The sequence below is a fragment of the Protobothrops mucrosquamatus genome, unplaced genomic scaffold (assembly GCF_001527695.2).
Source record: "Protobothrops mucrosquamatus isolate PMUCROS unplaced genomic scaffold, P.Mucros_1.0 scaffold578, whole genome shotgun sequence".
In the NCBI taxonomy this organism is placed as follows: domain Eukaryota; kingdom Metazoa; phylum Chordata; class Lepidosauria; order Squamata; family Viperidae; genus Protobothrops; species Protobothrops mucrosquamatus.
The window spans coordinates 466981-488176 of record NW_015386879.1 but is presented as its reverse complement, the minus strand read 5'-3'; the positions used below and the strand labels follow the sequence as shown (position 1 = coordinate 488176).

At 40.6% G+C, this 21196-nt stretch overlaps 1 protein-coding gene across 1 annotated transcript in view; it reads right to left on the bottom strand.

The window, feature by feature from the left end:
* The window catches only part of TENM1 (teneurin transmembrane protein 1), a 238034-nt gene that overhangs the window by 65697 nt on the left and 151141 nt on the right, over positions 1 to 21196 (bottom strand). Inside the window, exons 13-17 of the mRNA XM_015817351.1 lie at positions 19162 to 19168; positions 18570 to 18716; positions 10833 to 11049; positions 4888 to 5007; positions 1788 to 2049 (exon numbers count right to left, since the gene is read on the bottom strand). Of these exons, the coding sequence (XP_015672837.1) occupies positions 1788 to 2049; positions 4888 to 5007; positions 10833 to 11049; positions 18570 to 18716; positions 19162 to 19168 (753 nt within the window). The remainder of the gene's footprint in view (positions 1 to 1787; positions 2050 to 4887; positions 5008 to 10832; positions 11050 to 18569; positions 18717 to 19161; positions 19169 to 21196) is intronic.

The window sequence follows — 21196 nt, the reverse complement described above, 5'->3', positions numbered from 1 at the left end:
GGGGGAACTATGGCCCCCTCATGATTGGTGGACTTCAACTCCCAGAATTCCTGAGCCAGCCATGCTGAGGGGAAAGGGAGAGGTTTCCAAGCTGAGCCATGCTGGCTCAGGAATTCTGGGAGTTGAAGTCCACCAGTCATAAAAGAGCCAAGGTTGCCTACCCCTGGCCTAGACAATTCTATATAGGAAATATTTCAACAGTAGCTAATAAACTTGGGAGTCAGTGGAATTTTGCTTTCCAAAAGCTTTATGGTTTTTCATGCAGAAGATCATAACCGCTTGTAGTTACTGCTCTGGGCCAAAGTTTTAATTTAATTTGGCATGTTCCAGATAAATTGGAACTGTATATCTAAGTCCTCGACTTACAACCACAATTGAGCCCAAAATTTCCGTTGCTAAGCGGATTCATATGTTAAGTGAGTTTTGCCCCATTTTACGACCTTTCTTGCTGCAGTTGTTAAGTGAATCACTGCGGTTGTCAAGTTAGTATCATAGTTGTTAAGTGAATCTGGCTTTCCCCGTTTGACTCTGCTTGTCAGAAGGTCGCAAAAGGGGATCACGTGACCCTGGGACTCTGCAACCGACATAAGTATGAGTCAGTTGCCCAAATGTGAGTCAGTTGCCCAGTGTCCAAATTTTGATCATGTGACCAAGGGGATGCTGCAACAGCTGTACATGTGAAAAAATGGTCATAAGTCACTTTTTTTCAGTGCCGTTGTAACTTTGAACGGTCACTAAACAAACTGTTGTAAGTTGAGGATTACCTGTATTTCCTAGAATTCCAAGCCATAATTGCTGTGGCAATTAAAAGCAGCCAAATTCTGATTTGCAATTTATTTGCAATTGAGCCTAATAACTGAGTTGATCCGATCCACTTGCATTTGCAACTGCAGTTGTGAAATTGAATTGTTATAACAACAACAACAGAAGGGACCTTGGAGATCTTCTAGTCCAACCCCTGCTCAGGCAGGAAACCCTATACCATTTCAGACAAATGACTGTCCAGTCTCTTCTTAAAAACTTCCAGTGTTGGAGCGTTCACAGCTTCTGGAGGCAGGTTGTTCCTCTGATTAATTGTTCTAATTGTCAGGAAATTTCTCCTTAGTTCTAAAAGGCACATGTATGCATGTACAAAAGTCTGCAGAATCTTCAGATTAAATGGATTCAATTCAGAGAGTTGATCAAATTGCCTTCAAGTCAGAAGAATCTAATAAATCACATAGTGCTAATAAGTAATGAATAGCTATAGTTGACTGGCCTAGCTTCTTAAAAACTGATGAATCTAGAAATTTTGGAAGCCGTCCAGAGTCACTTCGACAGTGAGATGGGTGCGTATAAATGTAATAAATAAAATAAACTATATTTCTGCACATATTAAAGGCACTAAAGTAATTTATTTATTAACCTTTACAATGGATGAATTAATGTCAAGAATTTTTATTTATTGTTCTCATTGCACACCACTCAGAATCACACTGAAAGTGAGATGGGCAGCATCTAAATTTAATCAATAAAATAAATTCAAGAGACAATCTTTAGATAGACCAAGAAGCCTATCTGAACACTTTTCTGTTCCTTCCAATAGAGACCACTCCCACCAACAGTGACAGGGGAAGCCACTAGAATATCAGTTGAGGGCAAACTCCACTCCCCACCAGCACTGATGATGTTACCTAGTATGAGTAATGAAACGTCTACAAGAAAACAACCACGCTCAGAGAGCACCAGGGATCCCCATTTCTGTTCTTTTCCCAATAACACAACAACACTGTTTCCATCTCTCTTACCTGTAATTCAGGTATGACTGTCCCTCTTTCTGGACACGATCCTCCAAATGTTGTCAGAGGAAAAGGGATGACGATTGGATTCGGGCTGATGAAGCTACTGATGTCACAAGTGGGCAGTTCTGCTTCTGTCCTTTGCATGACCACTTTGTCTACCACAATAAACCTATTCCAGGCCAGCCAAAGTGTTCTTTTCATGGGAAGAAAAGGTGATCTATCAAAGATCAGGGTGGCCGAGATGCCTCCGACAGCCACTAGATCAAAACTGAAAAACAATATAAAACCATTTGATTTATCTGGATACCCTTTGGAACCAAAACTACCCCATTATGTTTTCAGCTCTTCTATTAAGTATCTTCTGCACCAAAGGTGCTTTTTTTTTTCTCTCCAAAAGGCAACTGGACTTTCTTTCTTTTTCCTTGAAGACTTCTCATCCAAGAAATTTCTTCAGTTCTGAACGGAAGAAGCTTCTTGGATGAGAAGCGAAACGTCTTTAAGAAAAAAACAAAAGTCCAGTTGCCTTTTGGGGGGAAAAAGCACCTTTGGGACAACCATGACCTGGATGACTTGAAAATCTCCATAGTTACCTTCTGCACCCTACTAGTTGGGCATAGGTGCCTAAGATGATCCAGAAGGACCGAAATAATTGTTCATATGCAATCATAACTTCTAAAAAGACATCTTGAATAGAAAGATATCATTTTACTGCATCAACACTCAAGAACAGATAGTGTCTGTGTGAACCTCCTTCTCTTAGATATGAAGCTGTCCAATTTTGTGCTGTCACAATGAACACGAGATGACAGCTGATATAAGTCTGAACACTCTTTTTCTTTCCTAATTATGTTTTAACACAAGTTCTTGATTATCGATCAAAATAAAATTGACTTAGGCAATTAATTCCAACAATTCTGGAAAGAAGCTGATGAGGGAAGTCTGATGCAACTTGTAGTAAACTTCTGCCTTGAGTAGTTGCTAGGCTGCTCGCATAGCAAAAATCAATGGGAACTCTGAGCTAAACAGTTTTGAGGTCAACGCCTGAAGGTAATTTGGAAGAGACTCTTGCCTGTATCATCTACCATGAGTTTTCATGCGATTGCTTATATTCCTGATGATCAGGGTCTGAATGCCTCCATTTGTGTAGCCAAAACTGTATGACCCACACAAAAGAAAGAAACCCAAAGGTATAATTGCATTGTGCTTTTACTAAGAGTCAGTAGGTAGTGATAGAAAGAAGTCTTCTGAATTCCAGAAACAAATGTAGAGCAGATAAAGAGCCACTTATTGTCTTTTGATTTTAATATTGTCATTTCAAGTAAGTTGGCATAAATAAGACTTTTTTACTTTATGACTGGATGCACTTCTTATGGAAATCTTCCCTGGTAATGACTGCTGATAAGGAGTTAGACTTAATTATGAATAATCCACCAAATTTCTCAAACATTACATAGATTATATACAGTGAGGAATAAAAAGATTACTTGCAACTCTGATCTTTCAAAATCTCTCTCTCTCTCTCTCTCTCTCTCTCTCTCTCTCTCACACACACACACACACACACACACACACACACACAGAGAGAGAGAGAGAGAGAGAGAGAGAGAGAGAGAGAGAGAGAGAGAGAGAGAGAGAGAGAGAAGCTTCATTGCTTACATCCACAGCTATGAATTTTTTACTCTCAGTTTTAGAGTATTTACATTGCAATAAGCAGGAACGAAAGCATGAAATTTTTGAACATGAGCTTTTTCTGCCTCTGTGAGCTTTAATTGGTTGAACTGATTAATTGGTAGGTCCCTCTTTTAATCAGCCAATTTTAATCTCAGGGCTAGGTTGAGGTTTTATTTACTTCCTTTGGTTCAGATGCGTTACTGCACAAGGAAGGGAAGGAAAAAAAACATATAGATGTGTGTATATATGCCTATGTGTAATTATGTGTGTATATGATACAGCAGTTATGATGCTGGACTAGGAGTGGGAAAACCAAAGTCTAATCCTCATTTAGGCATGGAAGCCAGTTGAATGAATTTGGGCAAGTCCCTGGCTCTTAGCCCTAGATTTGGGAGTCAAAGAACATATATCTAACAACACTGGATTGACAGATTACAATCCACAACCTAAATAAATTTTCATTCTGCTGTGGAGTCATTTGCACTTATTATAATCTCTGTCTGTCTCTCTGTCTACCTATTTATTCCCCCGCTCCCTATCATCCTTCCTTCCTTCCTTCCTTCCTTCCTTTCTTCCTCCCTCCCTCCCTCCCTCCCTCCCATCCATCATCTATATCTATCTATCTGTCTGTCCATCATATCTATCTATCTATCTATCTATCTATCTAATCTATCTATCTATCTATCTATCTATCTATCTATCTATCTATCTATCTATCTATCTATCTATCTATCTATCTATCTATCTATCTATCTATCTATCTATCTATCTATCTATCTATCTATCTATCTATCTATCCATCCATCCATCCATCCATCCATCCATCCATCCATCCATCCATCCATCCATCCATCCATCTATCATCATCATCATCTATTATCTATCTTACAGTACTGCATTTTGGATGTACAGAATCTTTTACATGCAATCTATTCATTAATCAGTTGTCAGTCAATTGAGTCATCTATTATTATGATTCAGATTCCTTAGAATCAGGTGGCATAAGTTTAATTTACATACAAGCTTAATGTAATTGTTATGATGGTTGGCCACACACTCAGCCAGATGTTTAGACTGGAGTTGGCATTTTTATCCAGCTATCAAGTCCATCCTGATGAATGAGGCAGATTTTTGTTTTAATAATATTGCAAGTATCATTGCAGGATGCAAGCTGTTCCAAGTAAAGCTGCCTTTTGCAATTGACCGATGAGAAGGTTGTCAATGCCGGTGATGTTCAACTGTTGTTGTTATATGTTTGCTGCTGAGTCATTCAGATTCTTGGTGGCTTTTTAATTCATGAACTGGACAAAGTTCTCTTGGGCTTCAACCCCCCCCCCTCCATTTGCTTTCAACCTATTCTTCGAATTCCCTAATTAAAAAAAATCCCCCAAGAAAATAAACATTAGAGGAAGACATGAAAGCAACAATCGTTTACCTTCCATCCTGTCGGCTGATGGTGTAGCCATAATCACTGTGATGCTGGAAACTCACATTGACCCCAACCAGAGGGGTTCCATCAATTGCTACCACTTGTCCTCGGATAACACAAGCACGTCTAGGTGGACAAAAGAGTGAGGTGGCCATGAAGAAAGATGCTAAGATAGTCACAACTGACACACGGCACAATATATTTCACAACCAGTATGTTGCAAGTCTACAGGAAGCTCATCTCATATAGCACTGTCCTCTTTTGTCCTTTCCTGGGCTACCCTCTCTTTTCACCTCCTTGTTCACCTAGTTCTGAAAGTGGTGGCCACCTACAGAAGCTCAGGACAAAATGCAAGGACAATGATTCTTTTTATTGGGCCTAGGTTGATGCTGAGTGGGATATAATTCAACCCATGTTTCACTTCTCCAATTTCTTGCTTTCTCCCTTTCTTCTTGCCACAGATCTCTCTCTCTTTACCAACAAAGTTTCTTTTTAACCCATACGTTTTCCTGAAAACCTCCCAAAACCACTCATTTTTCATCATCACGGTATCCAATTCCTACTTTAAGAAGAGGTGTTGGCCAGATAACACTCCGAGTCCTTCTTAAGACAAATCGATCTTGATTTGCCTTATTGTGGTTTTTTTCCTTTCCAGCATTTGACAAAAATCACAGTTTTTCTCTAGTTCAGGGCTTTTCAACCAGTGGTACAGGTACCACCTGTGGTACATTGGCACCTGGCAGGAGGTACGCGACCATCCTGGAAAAGTGGTAGCGGGGGAGGGGAATGAGTTGAACCGGTGGCAGCACCGCACAAGCCTGAGCGAGAGACGGCTGGAGCTGCAGGGCTGTCAGGGCTCAGTGGAAGCACCAGGATCAGCACCAGGCTCCAGCTGGAGCTCGGCGCTGATCCTGACGCTTCTGCTGAGCCCAGAAGAAGCGCCGATCAGCTGGAATGTTGCAGCGTCTCCAGATTCATATTTATGACGGTCACAGTGTCCCAGGGTCATGTGAAGTGACCAAAACCTGCTGCAACCATCCAGCAGACGGGGGGAATAAAAACCAAACACCCCCCCCACTCCCAGATCCAATCCTCAACAGAAATGCTCACAACAATGAAAACCTCAGACAGGAGGAAGAGCGCCGTCGGGCGGGCAGGCAGGTGTCTTGCTCGGCTGTGGCTTGGAGGGGGACACTTTTTTCAGTGCCATTGTAACTTTGAACAGTCACTAAGCAAACTGTTGTAAGTCGAGGACTACCTGTACTTTATCACTTTTTTGGGGGGGTCATCAGGTTTTTGACACCTTGCTAGGCGACTGGTGGTACTCGGATATTGCCATATCCTAAAAGTGGTACAATGGGTGAAAAGATTAAAAAGCTTGGACTGAGAGTTACTTATTTATTCAAGGCAAATGACTTGTATATAAACAGAGAACAAACCTCACCCCCTTTTATTACTGATTATGTTATCTAATTGGATAATAAAATGTCTGCAAGAAAACAACCAAGCTCAGTGAGTACCAAACATCGCTCAAAGTCACTGTTATAAGCAGCAGAGCTATGCAGATTTATCAATTTTGAAGTTAAAGCAGGATTTTGAGTATGGATTGGTGTGCACATTGAACCGGCTAGGAACCAAGGACCCCACAATTACTATTAGGGTGACAGCTGGCAAATAAATCAGCATCTTCTTCGAAAATGATATCTACATGTTCTAATTCCCATGTAGTGTTAGAGTGTCCACTTTACACTAAATGAAAACCTAAAAGCCAATGATTAAAACTCTTAACTGTTTTTGTGAACAAGGATCACTGGCTAAGTGGCAGCCATTTCTAGCAATAATCTTGGCTTATAGAAGTCACCTGGTGTGTCCCTGACAGTACTATTTCAGCCTTTCCTGTACAAGATTATTGTTGTTTTAGCTTTGACACATTGTTGTCAAAGTTGCCTCATTTGTGGCTCTGAACAGAACAGAGTTGTTCTGTTTCAAAATGTGGTCTCCCCCTGTAAATATAAATAAATAAGATCCAACTGGTTAAACAAAGCACACTGTCAGTTTTATCTTGTACTTTTCTGTCTTGTGATTGCTGTGGCATTCACAGCTCAGCCAGACAAACACACACACATGCACCTCTACGAAAATCACACGTTGGTGCCTAATAGGGTATATACGAAGTACAAGTTGAGACACGAACATTTCAAACTGACATGGACAGCTTCTGCACAGTGCCAGAAACTGGGCAAAAGCAGGTAACTCGTTGAAAAAAAAAAGATATGCAGAAAAGCTTATGAAATCTTTCACCTTCAATTTATACTTCTGCAGTACATCATCATTTATATATCAAGTTAAGGCATTTCCCACTCTCTCTAGTTACTTTAAAAGTTCCTATTTTAAGTGCTAGATGGATGTTGGATTGGAAATGCTGGGAAGGATGTTTTGTTCTGGGTTTTCAAATGGCTTATTTTAAGCCCATGTTTCAGGGTTTGCTTTATAAAAGGGGTGGTTGCGTTTCGGCCATCCCACCTCACAAGATGGCGTGAACCCCTTTTCTGAAACCCCCTTTCTACAGAAAGGACCAAGACACAGTTTTTTTTTTAACTTGGCCCAATGTAAGAGCTCTTAGTATTTATTTCCTTTCTTGATATTTTGGGTGGCGTTCTCGTTTTAAGATCATTTCATCATTTGTTGTTCGCTTCTGGAATGCTGCCTTGATATCTTTTAGCAAAAAGATGGCGGGGAAGCAATAAATAAGCAGACAATTACGTAAACATACAGGAGAACACATTTTAATTTGCATTTAAAACCACCGGGAGAAATAGGGTAGTATAAATATATGCCTTTAAATCTGTTTGAAAAAGAAGAGGAAGAAAAAGAACAATAAAGTTTCAGAGATGCCAAAGAGGTTGAGAGAAACTGGTCCAGGCACAAAAGTTCAGCCAAGTGGCCTACTAGCTCTGCAAATGAGTTATCAAATGCTAAATAAATAAATCTGCAAATGGGCAATGCAGTTCAGGGGAGAGAACTGAAAACTCCCTTGCTGCCACCTTCAAATATTATAATGGAATAACAGAGTTGGAAGGGACCTTGAAGGTCTTCTAGTCCAACCCCCTGCTCAGGCAGAAAACCCTACATCATTTCAGACAAGTGATTGTCCAGTCTCTTCTTAAAAACCTCCAGTGATGGAGCACCCACTATTTCTGAAGGCAAGCTGTTCCACTGGTTAATTGTCCTCACTGTTAGGAAGTTTCTCCTTAATTCCAGGTTGCTTCTCTCTTTGGTCAGTTTCCAACCATTGTTTCTTGTCCTGCCCTCTGGTGCTTTGGAGAATAATTTGACCCCCTCTTCTTTGTGGCAGCCCCTGAGATATTGGAAGACTGCTATCATGTCACCCCTCGTCCTTCTCTTCATCAGACTAGACATACCCACCGTTATTCATATGTTTTAGCCTCCAGCCCCCTAAGTCATCTTTGTTGCTCTTCTCTGTATTCTTTCTAGAGTCTCAACATCTTTTTTAAAATATTCTGATGACCAAAAGCGTTCACTACAATATAATTATGACTAATTGTGTTTGATTCCCTCTAATTTTGCCCTCCAGCTTACAAAATTTTCACCTCTTCATGAAAAAAACATGTTAGAAAATAGTGGATCATATACCGGTGGTGCTGGTACAAACATTTAAAATCTACTATGTAGAGCAAACTCTACTTATCTAAAGTAAGACCTCATATCATAGACAGAGCTTCCCAACATATTCCAGAGTAGATTGCAATATGAATAGAAAATTAAGGTTTGTGGCATTCATGATAAACAAAGTGATTTAGTGTTGGCTATTTATTTACACTATTTATTTGCTTATGTCTATTTATCTATTATTAGTAATAAGGCATTAACTTCATTAATGCATTCTTCCACCCATCTACCCACACCATGTCTACTGCGTAGCATTCAAATGTCTTGCTCATTGTTTGCTATCGAACACATTTTCAGCATTCATTAGCTATCAGCACACGAGATATTAATTTCTGAAATGCACTTCTGCTGGGGAAATTATCACAAAACCACTTTGCTTAAAAACATATAATTCATTGCATTAACCATTCCAGACAGATAAATTCAAGGTAAGAGCTTTAGTGATATTTGTTCATTTCCTCTTGTTGAGAATATTACCTCGAATAAGTTATTCATTCAACATTATAATTTTATTGTGTGCACATAAAATAGGGGTTTTATCTGGATCTGGGAAAGTATGAAGTAGTATGTTCATGGCAGTTGCACCAAACAATACCTCTCATTTATGTATCACCAGGTAGAGAAGTAAAAGAAAGACTAATTGAAAGGTATATTCACAATCAAAGTGATGCTAGAGATTAGGCCAGTGATGGCAAACCTTTTAGAGACCGAGTGCCCAAACTGCAACCCAAAACCCATTTATGCATCATCGGGTGCCAGGTGGGTGTGGCCATTGGCTGGGTGTGGCCCATTGGGTGGGCGTGGCTGCGGTGGTAACGGCATACTGGGTGAGACTAAAATGTTCAATCAATCAATTCCAATTTTGCAAGATCTTTTTTTTTTCCTGCGAGAAGTTGAAATTGACTGATTGATTGAACCTTTTTTTTTTGCACATGGCAGCGGAGGCCTAAAGCGAAAAAGTTTTATAAAACCCAGCTGAAGGCCTAGGACTGGGGCGACGGCGCACGTGCCCACAGAGCGGGCTCTGAGTGCTGCCTCTGGCACCCATGCCATAGGTTCGCCATCACTGGATTAGGCTATTACTGGATAACCACATCGTGGTGTTTTTGGGCTACAGATAATTTCAAAGTTGACAGAACTTCAGATTTTAAAGATATGTAGTTTTAAACACCACATTCCACTTTTCTGTAGAGCTCTACATTCTCTGAATGAATTGAAAAACAAAGGAAAGAAACAAGAACAGACATTTATGTTTTTCTAGGTTATGGGAGGAGAAAATTCTTTTCTTTTCCTAAATCTTGCTCCAAGCCCAAGCAACAAATTGGATCAGATTATCATTCTAGCAATCTGGGTCAAGTAATGACCAACATTCCGTATTAGGGCACTGAGCTAGATTGCATAGTTCCTGCACATCCACAGTATGAAAGAAAGTAATGCAAAGACGTAACGATCTCGAGACACTTTTTTCTCTCCATCTGGCAGATATGCGGGAACAGCAGCTCCTGAGACTCCCGGAGCCAATCTTGAACAACTGTATCCCAAAGATGCTTTTCCAAAAGACAACCAGACTTTCCTGGGTTTTTTTTTCCTTTGAAAACATTTCACTTCTCATCCAAGAAGCTTCTTCAGTTCTGACAGAATGGTGGGGAATAGAAGGATTTATATTCCTTAGCAGTCATATGATCCTAAGCACTCTCAAAGTCATTCATTAGCTCTCTGAGAGTTATTGAGGCCACTTGGGACTTTATCTGTCCTCTCTGGGTCACCTGAATCAGAGTGCAAACAGGTGTGGAACCTTCTTGGGACTGCTGAAAGGACATTGTTGTAGACAGGAGATAGGTGATGTCATATCCTACCCCCCTGTGTTGAGAGAAGTTGTTCAAGAGGTCTTTGATAGATGGTCAAACCAGTGGTCCTCTCTGTTCACATTCTGGACAATGACCAGATGACTGCAAAGAATATAAATCCTTCTATTTCCCACCATTCAGTCAGAACTGAAGAAGCTTCTTGGATGAGAAGTGAAACATTTTCAAAGAAAAGAAACCAAGAAAGTCCACGTGCCTTTTGGAAAAGCACCTTTGGGACAACCATGATCTGGATGAATGAGAATGTCCATAGATGATCAACTGTAACATTCAAGAAACCAGGAAAAATGGCTAATAATCCAAGGTCCCTGTACATCTAGGAAGTCCCTGGCTGTCTGTCCTACTCAGAAAAAAAAATCTCTGTGATATAAGAGGGAGGGAAGGAGGGAGACTTACCTGCTCTCAAATAAGACATCGCCTTGAACGACATGAGTGCTCTCCTTGCCAATCAGAAACTTGATCCTGTCATAAAAGAGTCTTGGTGAGTGCTGCAAGAAAGGAGGTTGACTTTGCTGAATGAGGTCCAGAGGATCAGGAGACCCTTGGCAGAGAGGACTGGAGAAGCAATTACTCTGCTGACAGCAATCAGGATCAACACAGTCTGTCAAACCATCTGAAAAAGGGGGGAAATCAGAAAGACACACTGCAGAAGAGATAAAGAAAACGGTTGAATGCTCAGAAATGTAACCCCCAAAAATTGTTAATCAAACGATAAGTGTGCAAATGCAAGTTCGTGTGTCTGGATGAAGTTCAAGGAGAAGATTCAAGCTGGACATGAACCGCTTTCTAAATTTCTCCATCAAATCTAAACCATTTCTCAAAGGCAGGACTTTCCCTTAAGTCAGTGATGGCGAACCTTTTAGAGACCGAGTGCCCAAACTGCAACCCAAAACCCACTTATGCATCGTCGGGTGCCAGGTGGGTGTGGCCAATTCGGTGGGTGTGGCCCATTGGCTGGGCATGGCTGCGGTGGTAACGGCAGACTGGGTGGGACTAAAAAGTTCAATCAATCAATTCCAACTTTGCAAGATTTTTTTTTTCCCGCGAGAAGTTGAAATTGACTGATTGATTGAACCTTTTTTTTATTTTGCACATGGCGGCGGAGGCCTAAAGCAAAAAGGTTTTATAAAACCCAGCTGAAGGCCCAGGACTGGGGCGATGACGCACATGCCCACAGAGAGGGCTCTGAATGCCACCTCTGGCACCCGTGCCATAGGTTCACCACCACTGCCTTAAGTGATGAATCTTATTGAAAAAGGGCACATAACAAGGATGGGGGTTTAAATCAGCTTGTTCATGTTCAACCTTTGACTATCTCATTGTTAAATAAACGTAAGAACACCACGCTCCACCTATGAGAATGTTACTGAAACTTTTTTTCCTCTGATGTTATTCTGAAAAATACTTCAAATTAAATTAAAACTGGTAGGAGAACATAAAATCTTTCTGCACTACACATTCCCTTGACCTCTCCATCTATAGCAATTGCGTCTCATCCTCTTCAAACATTTTAGACATTCCTAACTAGAAGATATGGACTTTCCCCATCTTGAAGCAAGTATGAATAAGCTAAGAGTAAACTATACTGTAGTCAGAACCATAGATGGTAGTCTCAGAGGTAGACTAGAACCGTTATTTCCTACAGAACGCAAAGCACATGATATGACCCACACTGGCTGTATTAACACTACATGCCGAGCCCTAAACTTGGGTTTACAAAATTAATTGTGCTTCAATTACATGCTAATTCAATTCAGATCAAATCAAATCTTTATTACGGTCATAGACGGGAATAAACATTCTAATAAATGTTCTTAAAAAGTCATATTGTGGCTTAACACAATGGCCTGTGTTTCATAACACACAGTGTCCAAACTCCCCAACCATGTTTTAGTCTAGTCCAGACATGTCAAACTCGTGACGTCGCAACGTATTGGGACGGTTTTGCCATTGCTGGCAATGGGGTGGGTGCGGCTTCTGGATGACGCGTCCAGCCCGTGGGCTGGCAGTTTGACATCCCTGGTCTAGTCCTACATGATGGGTGAACCTATCTATGTAGGAGATGACCAGCCTGAACAGGAGGGAGGCGTCAAATGTTTCATAAGTCATGAGTTCCTGCATGCTCACAAGAGATCTAAGTCAAGCCCTAAATGAATTCCTTTCTTAACTCCCGCTGTTTCCCCTTGACCGTTAGTAGCTCAGATTCTTGTAGAGAACTTATACTTTATACTCATTTGAACTGCCTGAATCTCCTGATTTCTACGGCGCTTGACAATCAACTTCTTCACTTTCCAGAATCCTGGTGGGAATGACAACTAAAGCCAGGAGTGAATTTCATGGGGGCTCCATTTTTAAAGATTTACAATTGATGTCTCCTTCAATCAGGTGCAATAAACGATGAGTCATTTTGGGAAGATAATCCTTTTTTAAAAACAAACAAACAAACAAACAAACAAACAAACAGAAAGGAAAGGCATATTGTACCTGATTTTGGCAGTACTTATGACCACAATTGAGCCCAAAATTTATGTTGCTATGTGAGACACTTGTTAAATGAGTTTTGTCCCATTTTGTGACTTTGCTTGCCACATTAACTAAATCACTGCAGTTGTTAAATTAGTAACCCGGTTGTTAAGTGAATCTGGTTTTGCCATTGACTTTGCCTGTCAGAAGGTCACAAAACATGATGAAATTCCAGAGTAGCTGCAGTTCCTAAGATCGTAATCTTAAAAGAGAGAGAGAATAAGACGGAGGAGGTAGAAAAACCTGTCAGATATGAGGATGAAACAGAGAATGAAAAATGAGGCAGGATGAGAAAATAAGAAAGAGAAGAAGCTATCTCTGTAACATTTCTCTGACTTTCTTACTTCCGAGCTCAGGCAATTATTTAAACTACTATTTCAAGTAGTAAAAAATGCCCTCCGTTTCTTCCGTGAGTCCTCATTCAAGCAGGATAATAAGAATGAGTTTTTGATGAATTTATTTCAAAGGAGAAAGTTTGGGAGAAATGTCAGTGTGTGATTCTCTTCCACTTATTTGAATTAGAAGATGTCTTCTGTTCTTTCTCTAATTGGACAACTCTTCCTCCAGACATCTGCAGCCCCTTGGCTTTTGGTAGATCCATTACATCTCAAGATAAGATCTCATGAGGAAACTGTTGTCATGAGGCTTTCTGAGAGGTTTGGACAGGCCCGGAGGCTTCAGAATAATGAAATAACATGTTCTAGTCAAACCACACCCATAAGACCTTCCATCCATTCCAAATAATGGAGATAACTCTAAAGCTTCATCCAGAGAAATATGAAGGAAATTCTCAAGCATCCTGGGAATAAGGGAGAATCTGAGAAACATCTAACAGTGCAGAAAAGAGCAACAAAGATGATTAGGGTGCTGGAGGCTAAAATGTATGAAGAACATTGAAGGAATTGAGTTCGTCTAATCTGATGAAAAGAAGGACTAGGGGTTACATGATAGCAGTGTTCCAATATTTGAGGGGCTGACACAAAGAGGGGGGGGTCAACTTATTTTCCAAAGCACCAGAAGGCAAGAAAAGAAACAATGGATGGAAACAAATCAAGGAGAGAAGCAACCTTGAACTAAGGAGAAACTTCCTAACAGGGAGAACAATTAAACCAGTGGAACGATTTGCCTCCAGAAGTTGTGGGTGCTTCATCACAGGAAGCTTTTAAGAAGAGACTGGACAGCCACTTGTCTGGAATGGTATAAGGTCTCCTGCTTGAGCAGGGGTTAGACTAGAAGACCTCCAAGCTCCCTTCCATTATTCTATATTCTATTCTGTATTCAGCTTCTGTCCCAAGGGAAAAGAGCTTTTGAGAAAGTGCAAGTCATATTTTGCAATAGCAGTATTTTTCAAGATTATGGGCAAAGCATTCCACGCATATGATACAGAAAGAAAAATGAGGCTTGTGCATGGAACAGAAGGTTTAGCTATCGGATTTCGGTTTGAAGAATGGAAATGCAAGAAGGAAAAAAAAGGGTTTGTAAGGAGAAGGAAGTGAAGGATGAGGCAGGCAATACACAAGACTTTGGAAAGGAAAGACTTTACTATATAAAAAGATACGTCGGATTGTTCTGCAAGGTCAGTGAGAAGTGTGGGACAGGCTTACTAGAAAAAAATAGAATGCAACAGTATGCATGGATCTAATTGTTAAGCTAATTTAAAATTTCATTTGAAACAAGGAAAGCAATAAGGAAAGATAGGTAGAGTAAAATAATGGACGGAAAAAAGAAGGGAAGGAAAAAAAGTTTTAATAGGCAGGGCAATGCTTGACTCAAGATAGAGGAGTAACTGTGGGGTCCTGGTACTCTCTGAGCTTAGTTGTTTTCTTGCAGACGTTTCATTACCAAACAAGGTAACATTATCAGTGCTAGAAGAGAGTGGGGTTTGGGAGGAGGAGGAGGAGGAGGAGGAGGAAGAGGAGGAGGAGGAGAAGGAGGAGGAGGAAGAGGAGGAGGAGGAGAACTAGGAATGTGGGATCCTTGGTGCTCTCTGAGCTTGGTTGTTTTCTTGCAGACATTTTATTATCAAGCTAGATAACATCATCAGTGCACAGAAGAGTAAAGAATTACATCCCAGCTTTAATCCAGGTAACAATGAAGGATGAAGCGTTCAGTGGAAAAACAAGAACCCAGACAAGAAAAAAAAATCTGACTACACATCAGGAGAGGGAGACAGAAAAAAGGACCCTCGGCAGAAACTTTAAAGGAATAATCATGGAGAAGGACTAGGGATGATGTGACAACTGTCTTTCAATATTTGAGGGGCTGTTACAGAGAAGAGGGTCAACCCATTCTCCAAAGCATCCGAGGGCAGGACAAGAAGTAACAGATGGAAGCCAACCAAAGAGACATCCAGTCTAGAATTATGGACATATTTTCTCTCAGTAAGAAGAATTAGTCAGTGGAACAGCTTGCCACCAGAAGTGGTGGTTGCTCCACCCCTGGAGATTTTTCAGAAGAGACTGGACAGCCATTTGTCCAGAATGTTATAGGGTCACCTGCTTAAGCAGGGGGTTGGACTAGAAGACCTCCGAGGTCACTTTCCACTCTGTTATTCTGTTATTTGGTAATATGAGAGATACTAGCGTCTTCTTTCTAAGGGGCTGCATTCATAAAACATCTCCCTGTAATAGGAGATTGGAGAGGCTGTGAGTTTGCAGCTAGACCAGCATCAGCATCAACAGCACTGGGGTTAGAATGCTTCGGATTTTACTGGAAGCTACTTGGCACAGTCTAACCAAGAGAAACACAACACACTTCTGCTTGGAGGCACAGATATGTCATACAGTCAGCGAGGGACAAAGGGAGAGTGACATGATCCTTGCTCACAGCCCAGATGCAGTTTAGCCTTATGTTGCTGGTGGATTTAAGCTGCCTTGTTATCCTGTACCCCAAAGCTTTAATTAGAGACTTGCAAACCACCCACACAATCTTCTCTAACAATTGATTGCTGATGCTTCTTGATCAATAGCTGGGCAGCAGAGAGAGAAAAAGGGAGCCCCGGAGCTCTTTGACTGATCTCAAAGGCCATCTAGGAATAGGCAGACCCCCGTGAAACAAGGGGAATAGAGTAGGGGAGAGAGAGAGGAGAGAGGAGAGGAGAGAGGGGAGAGAGAGAGAGAGAGAGAGACAGAGAGAGAGAAGAGAAAAGAGAGGAGAGAGAAAGGAGAGAGAGAGAAGAGAAGAGAGAAGAGAGGAGAGGAGAGAAGAGAGGAGAGAGAGAGAAAGAAAGAGAAAGAGAGAGAAGAGAAGAGAAGAGAGGAGAGAGAGAGAGGAGAGGAGAGAGAGAGAGAAGAGAAGAAAGAAGAGAGAAGAAAGGAGAGAGGAGAGGAGAGAGAGAGAAGAGAAGAAAGAAGAGAAGAGAGAGAGAGAGAATGAATCTTAAGGCAAACTGTGAGCTGCATAGGAGAAACGGCATCTGCTGAGGATGTCAACATCACACAGCTGGTCCTGCTAAGCCTTGCCAAGCTGGCACAGATGGGCACCACAAGCTGAAATCAGCTCTCCGTGGCGCTGCATCTGCTCCAGAGACGTTTCAGACAGAAAAAAAATGTGCCTTTGATACGACATCTGTGACATGAAAGGTGAAGGGAAGCTCAGAAATCAAATGATAAGGCAGTCAAGCGTCTCAGAAAACAAACGTGAACCGAAGTTGTAGGGCAGGGCTGACCTGAATGACTGAGAATCCCCACAGACGTTCAGCTGTCTGCAGGAGCTCTGCTTTTAGGCAATAATTTCTCCCCCCCCCAGGTGAGAATGGCTCCTTCCCTTGTGACTTTCTGGCAACTTGTTAAAACCTGGATGTTCCTTATGGCCTTAGGAGATTAGAAGAACACTGTCGTGTGGATGGGATATGGCCCCATGTATTGTATTGGATGGATTGCTGGAATGCTATACTATTTGCAGGCATTCCTTGACCACAGCTGGGACCAAAAGTTCTGCTGCTAAGCAAGGCAGTTATTAAGTGGGTCGCACCCAGTTTTATAACCTTTATTTTACCACGGTTTTACCATGGTTGTTACGTGCTGTTGTTAAGTGAATCATGCAATCATTAAACAGATCTAACTTCTCCCGTTAACTCTGCTGGCTGGGAAGGCTGCCAATGACAATCACATGACACTGGGATAGCAATAGCACTTAGACTTATATACCGCTTCACAGTGCTTTACAGCCCTCTCTAAGCGGTTTACAGAGTCAGCATTTCGCCCCCAACAATCTGGGTCCTCATTTTACCACTCTCGGAAGGATGGAAGGCTGAGTCAACCTTGAGCTGGTCAGGATCAAACTCCTAGCAGTGGGCCAAGTTAGGCTGCAATACTGTGCAATATTACTAACCACTGTGCCACCACACCTCTTATGCTGTGGTCGGATTCTGCAACTGTCATAAATACCTGCCAGTTGCCTGGAACCCAAATTCTGACCATGAAGATGCTGTGATGTTTCTAAGCGCAAGGACCAATTGTAAGTCACTTTTTTTTGGGGGGGGGGTGTCATTATAACTTTGAACAGATACTAAAATAATCATTTTAAATCAAGGACTATTTGTATTGTGCATATTGCTGTACGCTGCTTCAAGTCCATTGTAAATGAAACCCTACAGAAGATTCATTTGTTCACAAAAATGACATATACACTCCGAAGAATTAACTGTGTCCGTATCTTCATCATTATCAATGTTAAAAACTGTGATGGCACAGTGGCTAGAATGCAGTATTGCAGGCTAACTCTGCCCACAGACAGGACTTTGATCAAGGTTGACTCAGCCTTCCATCCTTCCAAGGTTGGTAAAATGAGGACCTAGATTATTGGGGGCAAGATGCTGACTCTATAAACCAGTCAGAGAGGGCTGTAAAGCACTGTGAAGTGGCATATAAATCTAAGTGCTATTGCTATCTATCTATCTATCTATCTATCTATCTATCTATCTATCTATCTATCTATCTATCTATCTATCTATCTATCTATCTATCTATCTATCTATCATCTATCCATATATCTTCTATCTATCTGTCATCTATCATCTCTATCTGTCATCTATCACTTATCTATCTATCTATCTATCTATCTATCTATCTATCTATCTATCTATCTATCTATCTATCTATCTATCTATCTATCATCTATCATCTATCCATATATCTTCTATCTATCTGTCATCTATCTATCTATCTATCTATCTATCTATCTATCTATCTATCTATCTATCTATCTATCTATCTATCTATCTATCTATCTATCTATCTATCTATCTATCTATCTATCTATCATCCCATTGCCAGGAGTTCAATCCTGACCAACTCAAGGTTGACTCAGCCTTCCATCCTTCTGAAGTCGGTAAAATGAGGATCTAGACTGTTGGGGTCAAAATGTAAACTACTTCTAGAGGGCTGAAAAGCACTGTGAAGGGGTACAGAAGTCTAAGTGCTATTGCTATTTTCGATTTTATCTTCACAAAGCATTGGGGTACTAAACGAATCATTGTAAGTCAAGGACTATTTGTATGAAGTATACTGCTACATGCTGCTTACAGTCCATTGAAACTGAAATCCTATAGAAGATTCATTCATTCAGAAAAGAGACCAATACGCTCTCGAGCATTAACTCTCTCCGTACCTCCATCATTATCGATGTTATCTTCACAAAACATTTCCATTACAACATTGCAGCCCATTCCGCTCCAGCCCACTTGGCAGACACAGTGCCATCCATTTTGGTCAAGGGTACACCTTCCATTTCCATAACACAGACCCGGGCATCCATCTGCAAAGACACCACATAAAGAGAGCATCATGCATTACCTTGGCTGCAAAACAATACACATACATTAGGTTCTCTCTTTGGATAAAACGAGTTCGCTGTTCTTCAAGGCCGTTCATGAATTTTATAAGGAAATGAAAAACAAAAGGTCTCTCTGGAGCTTGCCATACCATTAAATGTATGTTTATCCAGAGTACCGGTATTTAACAGATTTTTTTCTCTCTCTCCCAGTTCTTTCCTTTCTATGCATCATGGATGCAATGCTCCTTAAACTGCTTTTCGCAAAGGCCCAAATGGTCTAAAACATCATCTAGATCAGGGGTAGTCAACCTTGGCTCTTTTATGACTCGTGGACTTCCAACTCCCAGAATTCCTGAGCCAGCTAAGCTGGCTCAGGAATTCTGGGAGTTGAAAGTCCACGAGTCATAAAAGAGCCAAGGTTGACTACCCCTGATCTAGAGTATTTATGTCGGCATCTAAGGATTTCTCAAGAACGAGTCTTCACACATTGCTCACAATTTTTAATGGGCTTTTTATGAGGGATCCAGCTAATCTTTTCATTTAACTCTTTGGATATGAAAATCCAAAACTGATTGCCTGGAGATTTACAGATCTAGAAAAATGGACTACATACAACACTATATCAAAGAACGTCTTTTTATGAAGTTTTATCAACAAGTAACCAGTGGAACAACCTGCCTCCAGAAGTGGTGAATGCTCCAACACTGGAAGTTTTAAAGAAGAGACTAGACAGCCATTTGTCTGAAATGGTATAGGGTTTCCTGCCTGAGCAGGGGGATGGACTAGATGACCTCCAAGGACTCTTCCTCCAAGGTCTCTTTCAACTTTATTATTATTATTATAAATTCTTCTCTTAGTAATGCCTTAGTAAAGTCTCAGATTCTGTTCTGGATTTAGGGCACTTAAAACTGTGGCATTTCTTTCCTCGGACATTCTCTGTTGCGTTTTTATTAACTAAGACATTTCTGTCTCTGAAGCTGTTCATTTCCCAGACAAAATTCTTCTTATTTTTATTATCTGCTTTCTTTCATGCCATCTTCATATTTTTTGTAACTGAGTTCTATTTTCTTTTTTAAAAAGTATTGATATGTTCTACTGTTTCCAGTTTTGTGGGCCATCAGGAATGGTGCGGGCAGAAAAGAGTAAGTTGCAAATGTTCATACAGATTGCATGATCCCTAATCTGCGTGCTCAAGGAAGCATGCCAATAGCAGAAATTAGCTTTCTCTAACCTTTCACCTTCCAAGAACACAGTTTCCAAAATCCCTGCATAAATATAATTCTATTTCAACAATACAATATATTAACACAATAAAAAGGAAGAAAAAACATTCCCAGGCAACGCCACATGCAAATTCTTGAGCGGTGCCCTATGGTTCTAAGCTATCTTCAGCCTGATGGATTGGGAAGTGTGAACTGCAATGCTTTGGTTTTTTTTCCCCCCTTTTCTATCTTATACTCATTGAAGCCTGATTTTCAACGCAAGAAGATGCATCTAAATGGGAGTTGCTTGTAGTGTTCTGAAGCTCCTTAATTATGCTGTATTGATTAGTATGTCTGAATGCTGACAATAAACTGTGAGCCAACAGCTACATCTAAAAGCAAATAAAAAATTAAAATACGTATTTTAGCATGCTTACTGTGTTCCTTGGTTCCTCATCATAGCAGACAGTGTGTCTGGATGCTCTTATCAATATTTTCTTACTAATGGCCAGTCATAAAACACCCATTTACTAGGTAAAGTCATTCCTATCAATTCTGTAGAGCAGCCCTAGAAGATTCTCAAGGATTTCAGCTTAGTTTTGCTGTTTTTTTCTGTGTGAAATGGCAGAGTTTCTTCTTCTTCTTCTTCTTCTTCTTCTTCTTCTTCTTCTTCTTCTTCTTCTTCTTCTTCTTCTTCTTCTTCTTCTTCTTCTTCTTCTTCTTCTTCTTCTTCTTCTTCTTCTTCTTCTTCTTCTTCTTCTTCTTCTTCTTCTTCTTCTTCTTCTTCTTCTTCCCCTCCTCCTCCTCCTCCTCCTTCCTTCCTTCCTTCCTTCCTTCCTTCCTTCCTTCCTTCCTTTCTTTCTTTCTTTCTTTCTTTTCTTCCACCATATGGTGCATATGCAGGACCCAAATATCATATAAATAGAGAACAGTTTTGATTCTGTTTTTTCTACAGTATCTAGGTGGGTTTGTCTCTATTTATCTGTTGATAGCTGATTTGTCAGAATGCTAAAGTTCCAGCAATTCCCTAGCATTATGAATTGGCTTGGTCTTTGGCTGGTCTTTGGCTACATTTAGAACATTCTTCTTCGTCATTTTGAGTGTCATACACATAATAAATACCATTCAATTTCTCATTACAACTGGAAGAGAGGATTGCTATGAATATTAATGTCTAAAAGCACTGAGTACTATTATTGTTATTTACTGGTCCATAAATAAATAAATAAATAAATAAATAAATAAATAAATAAATAAATA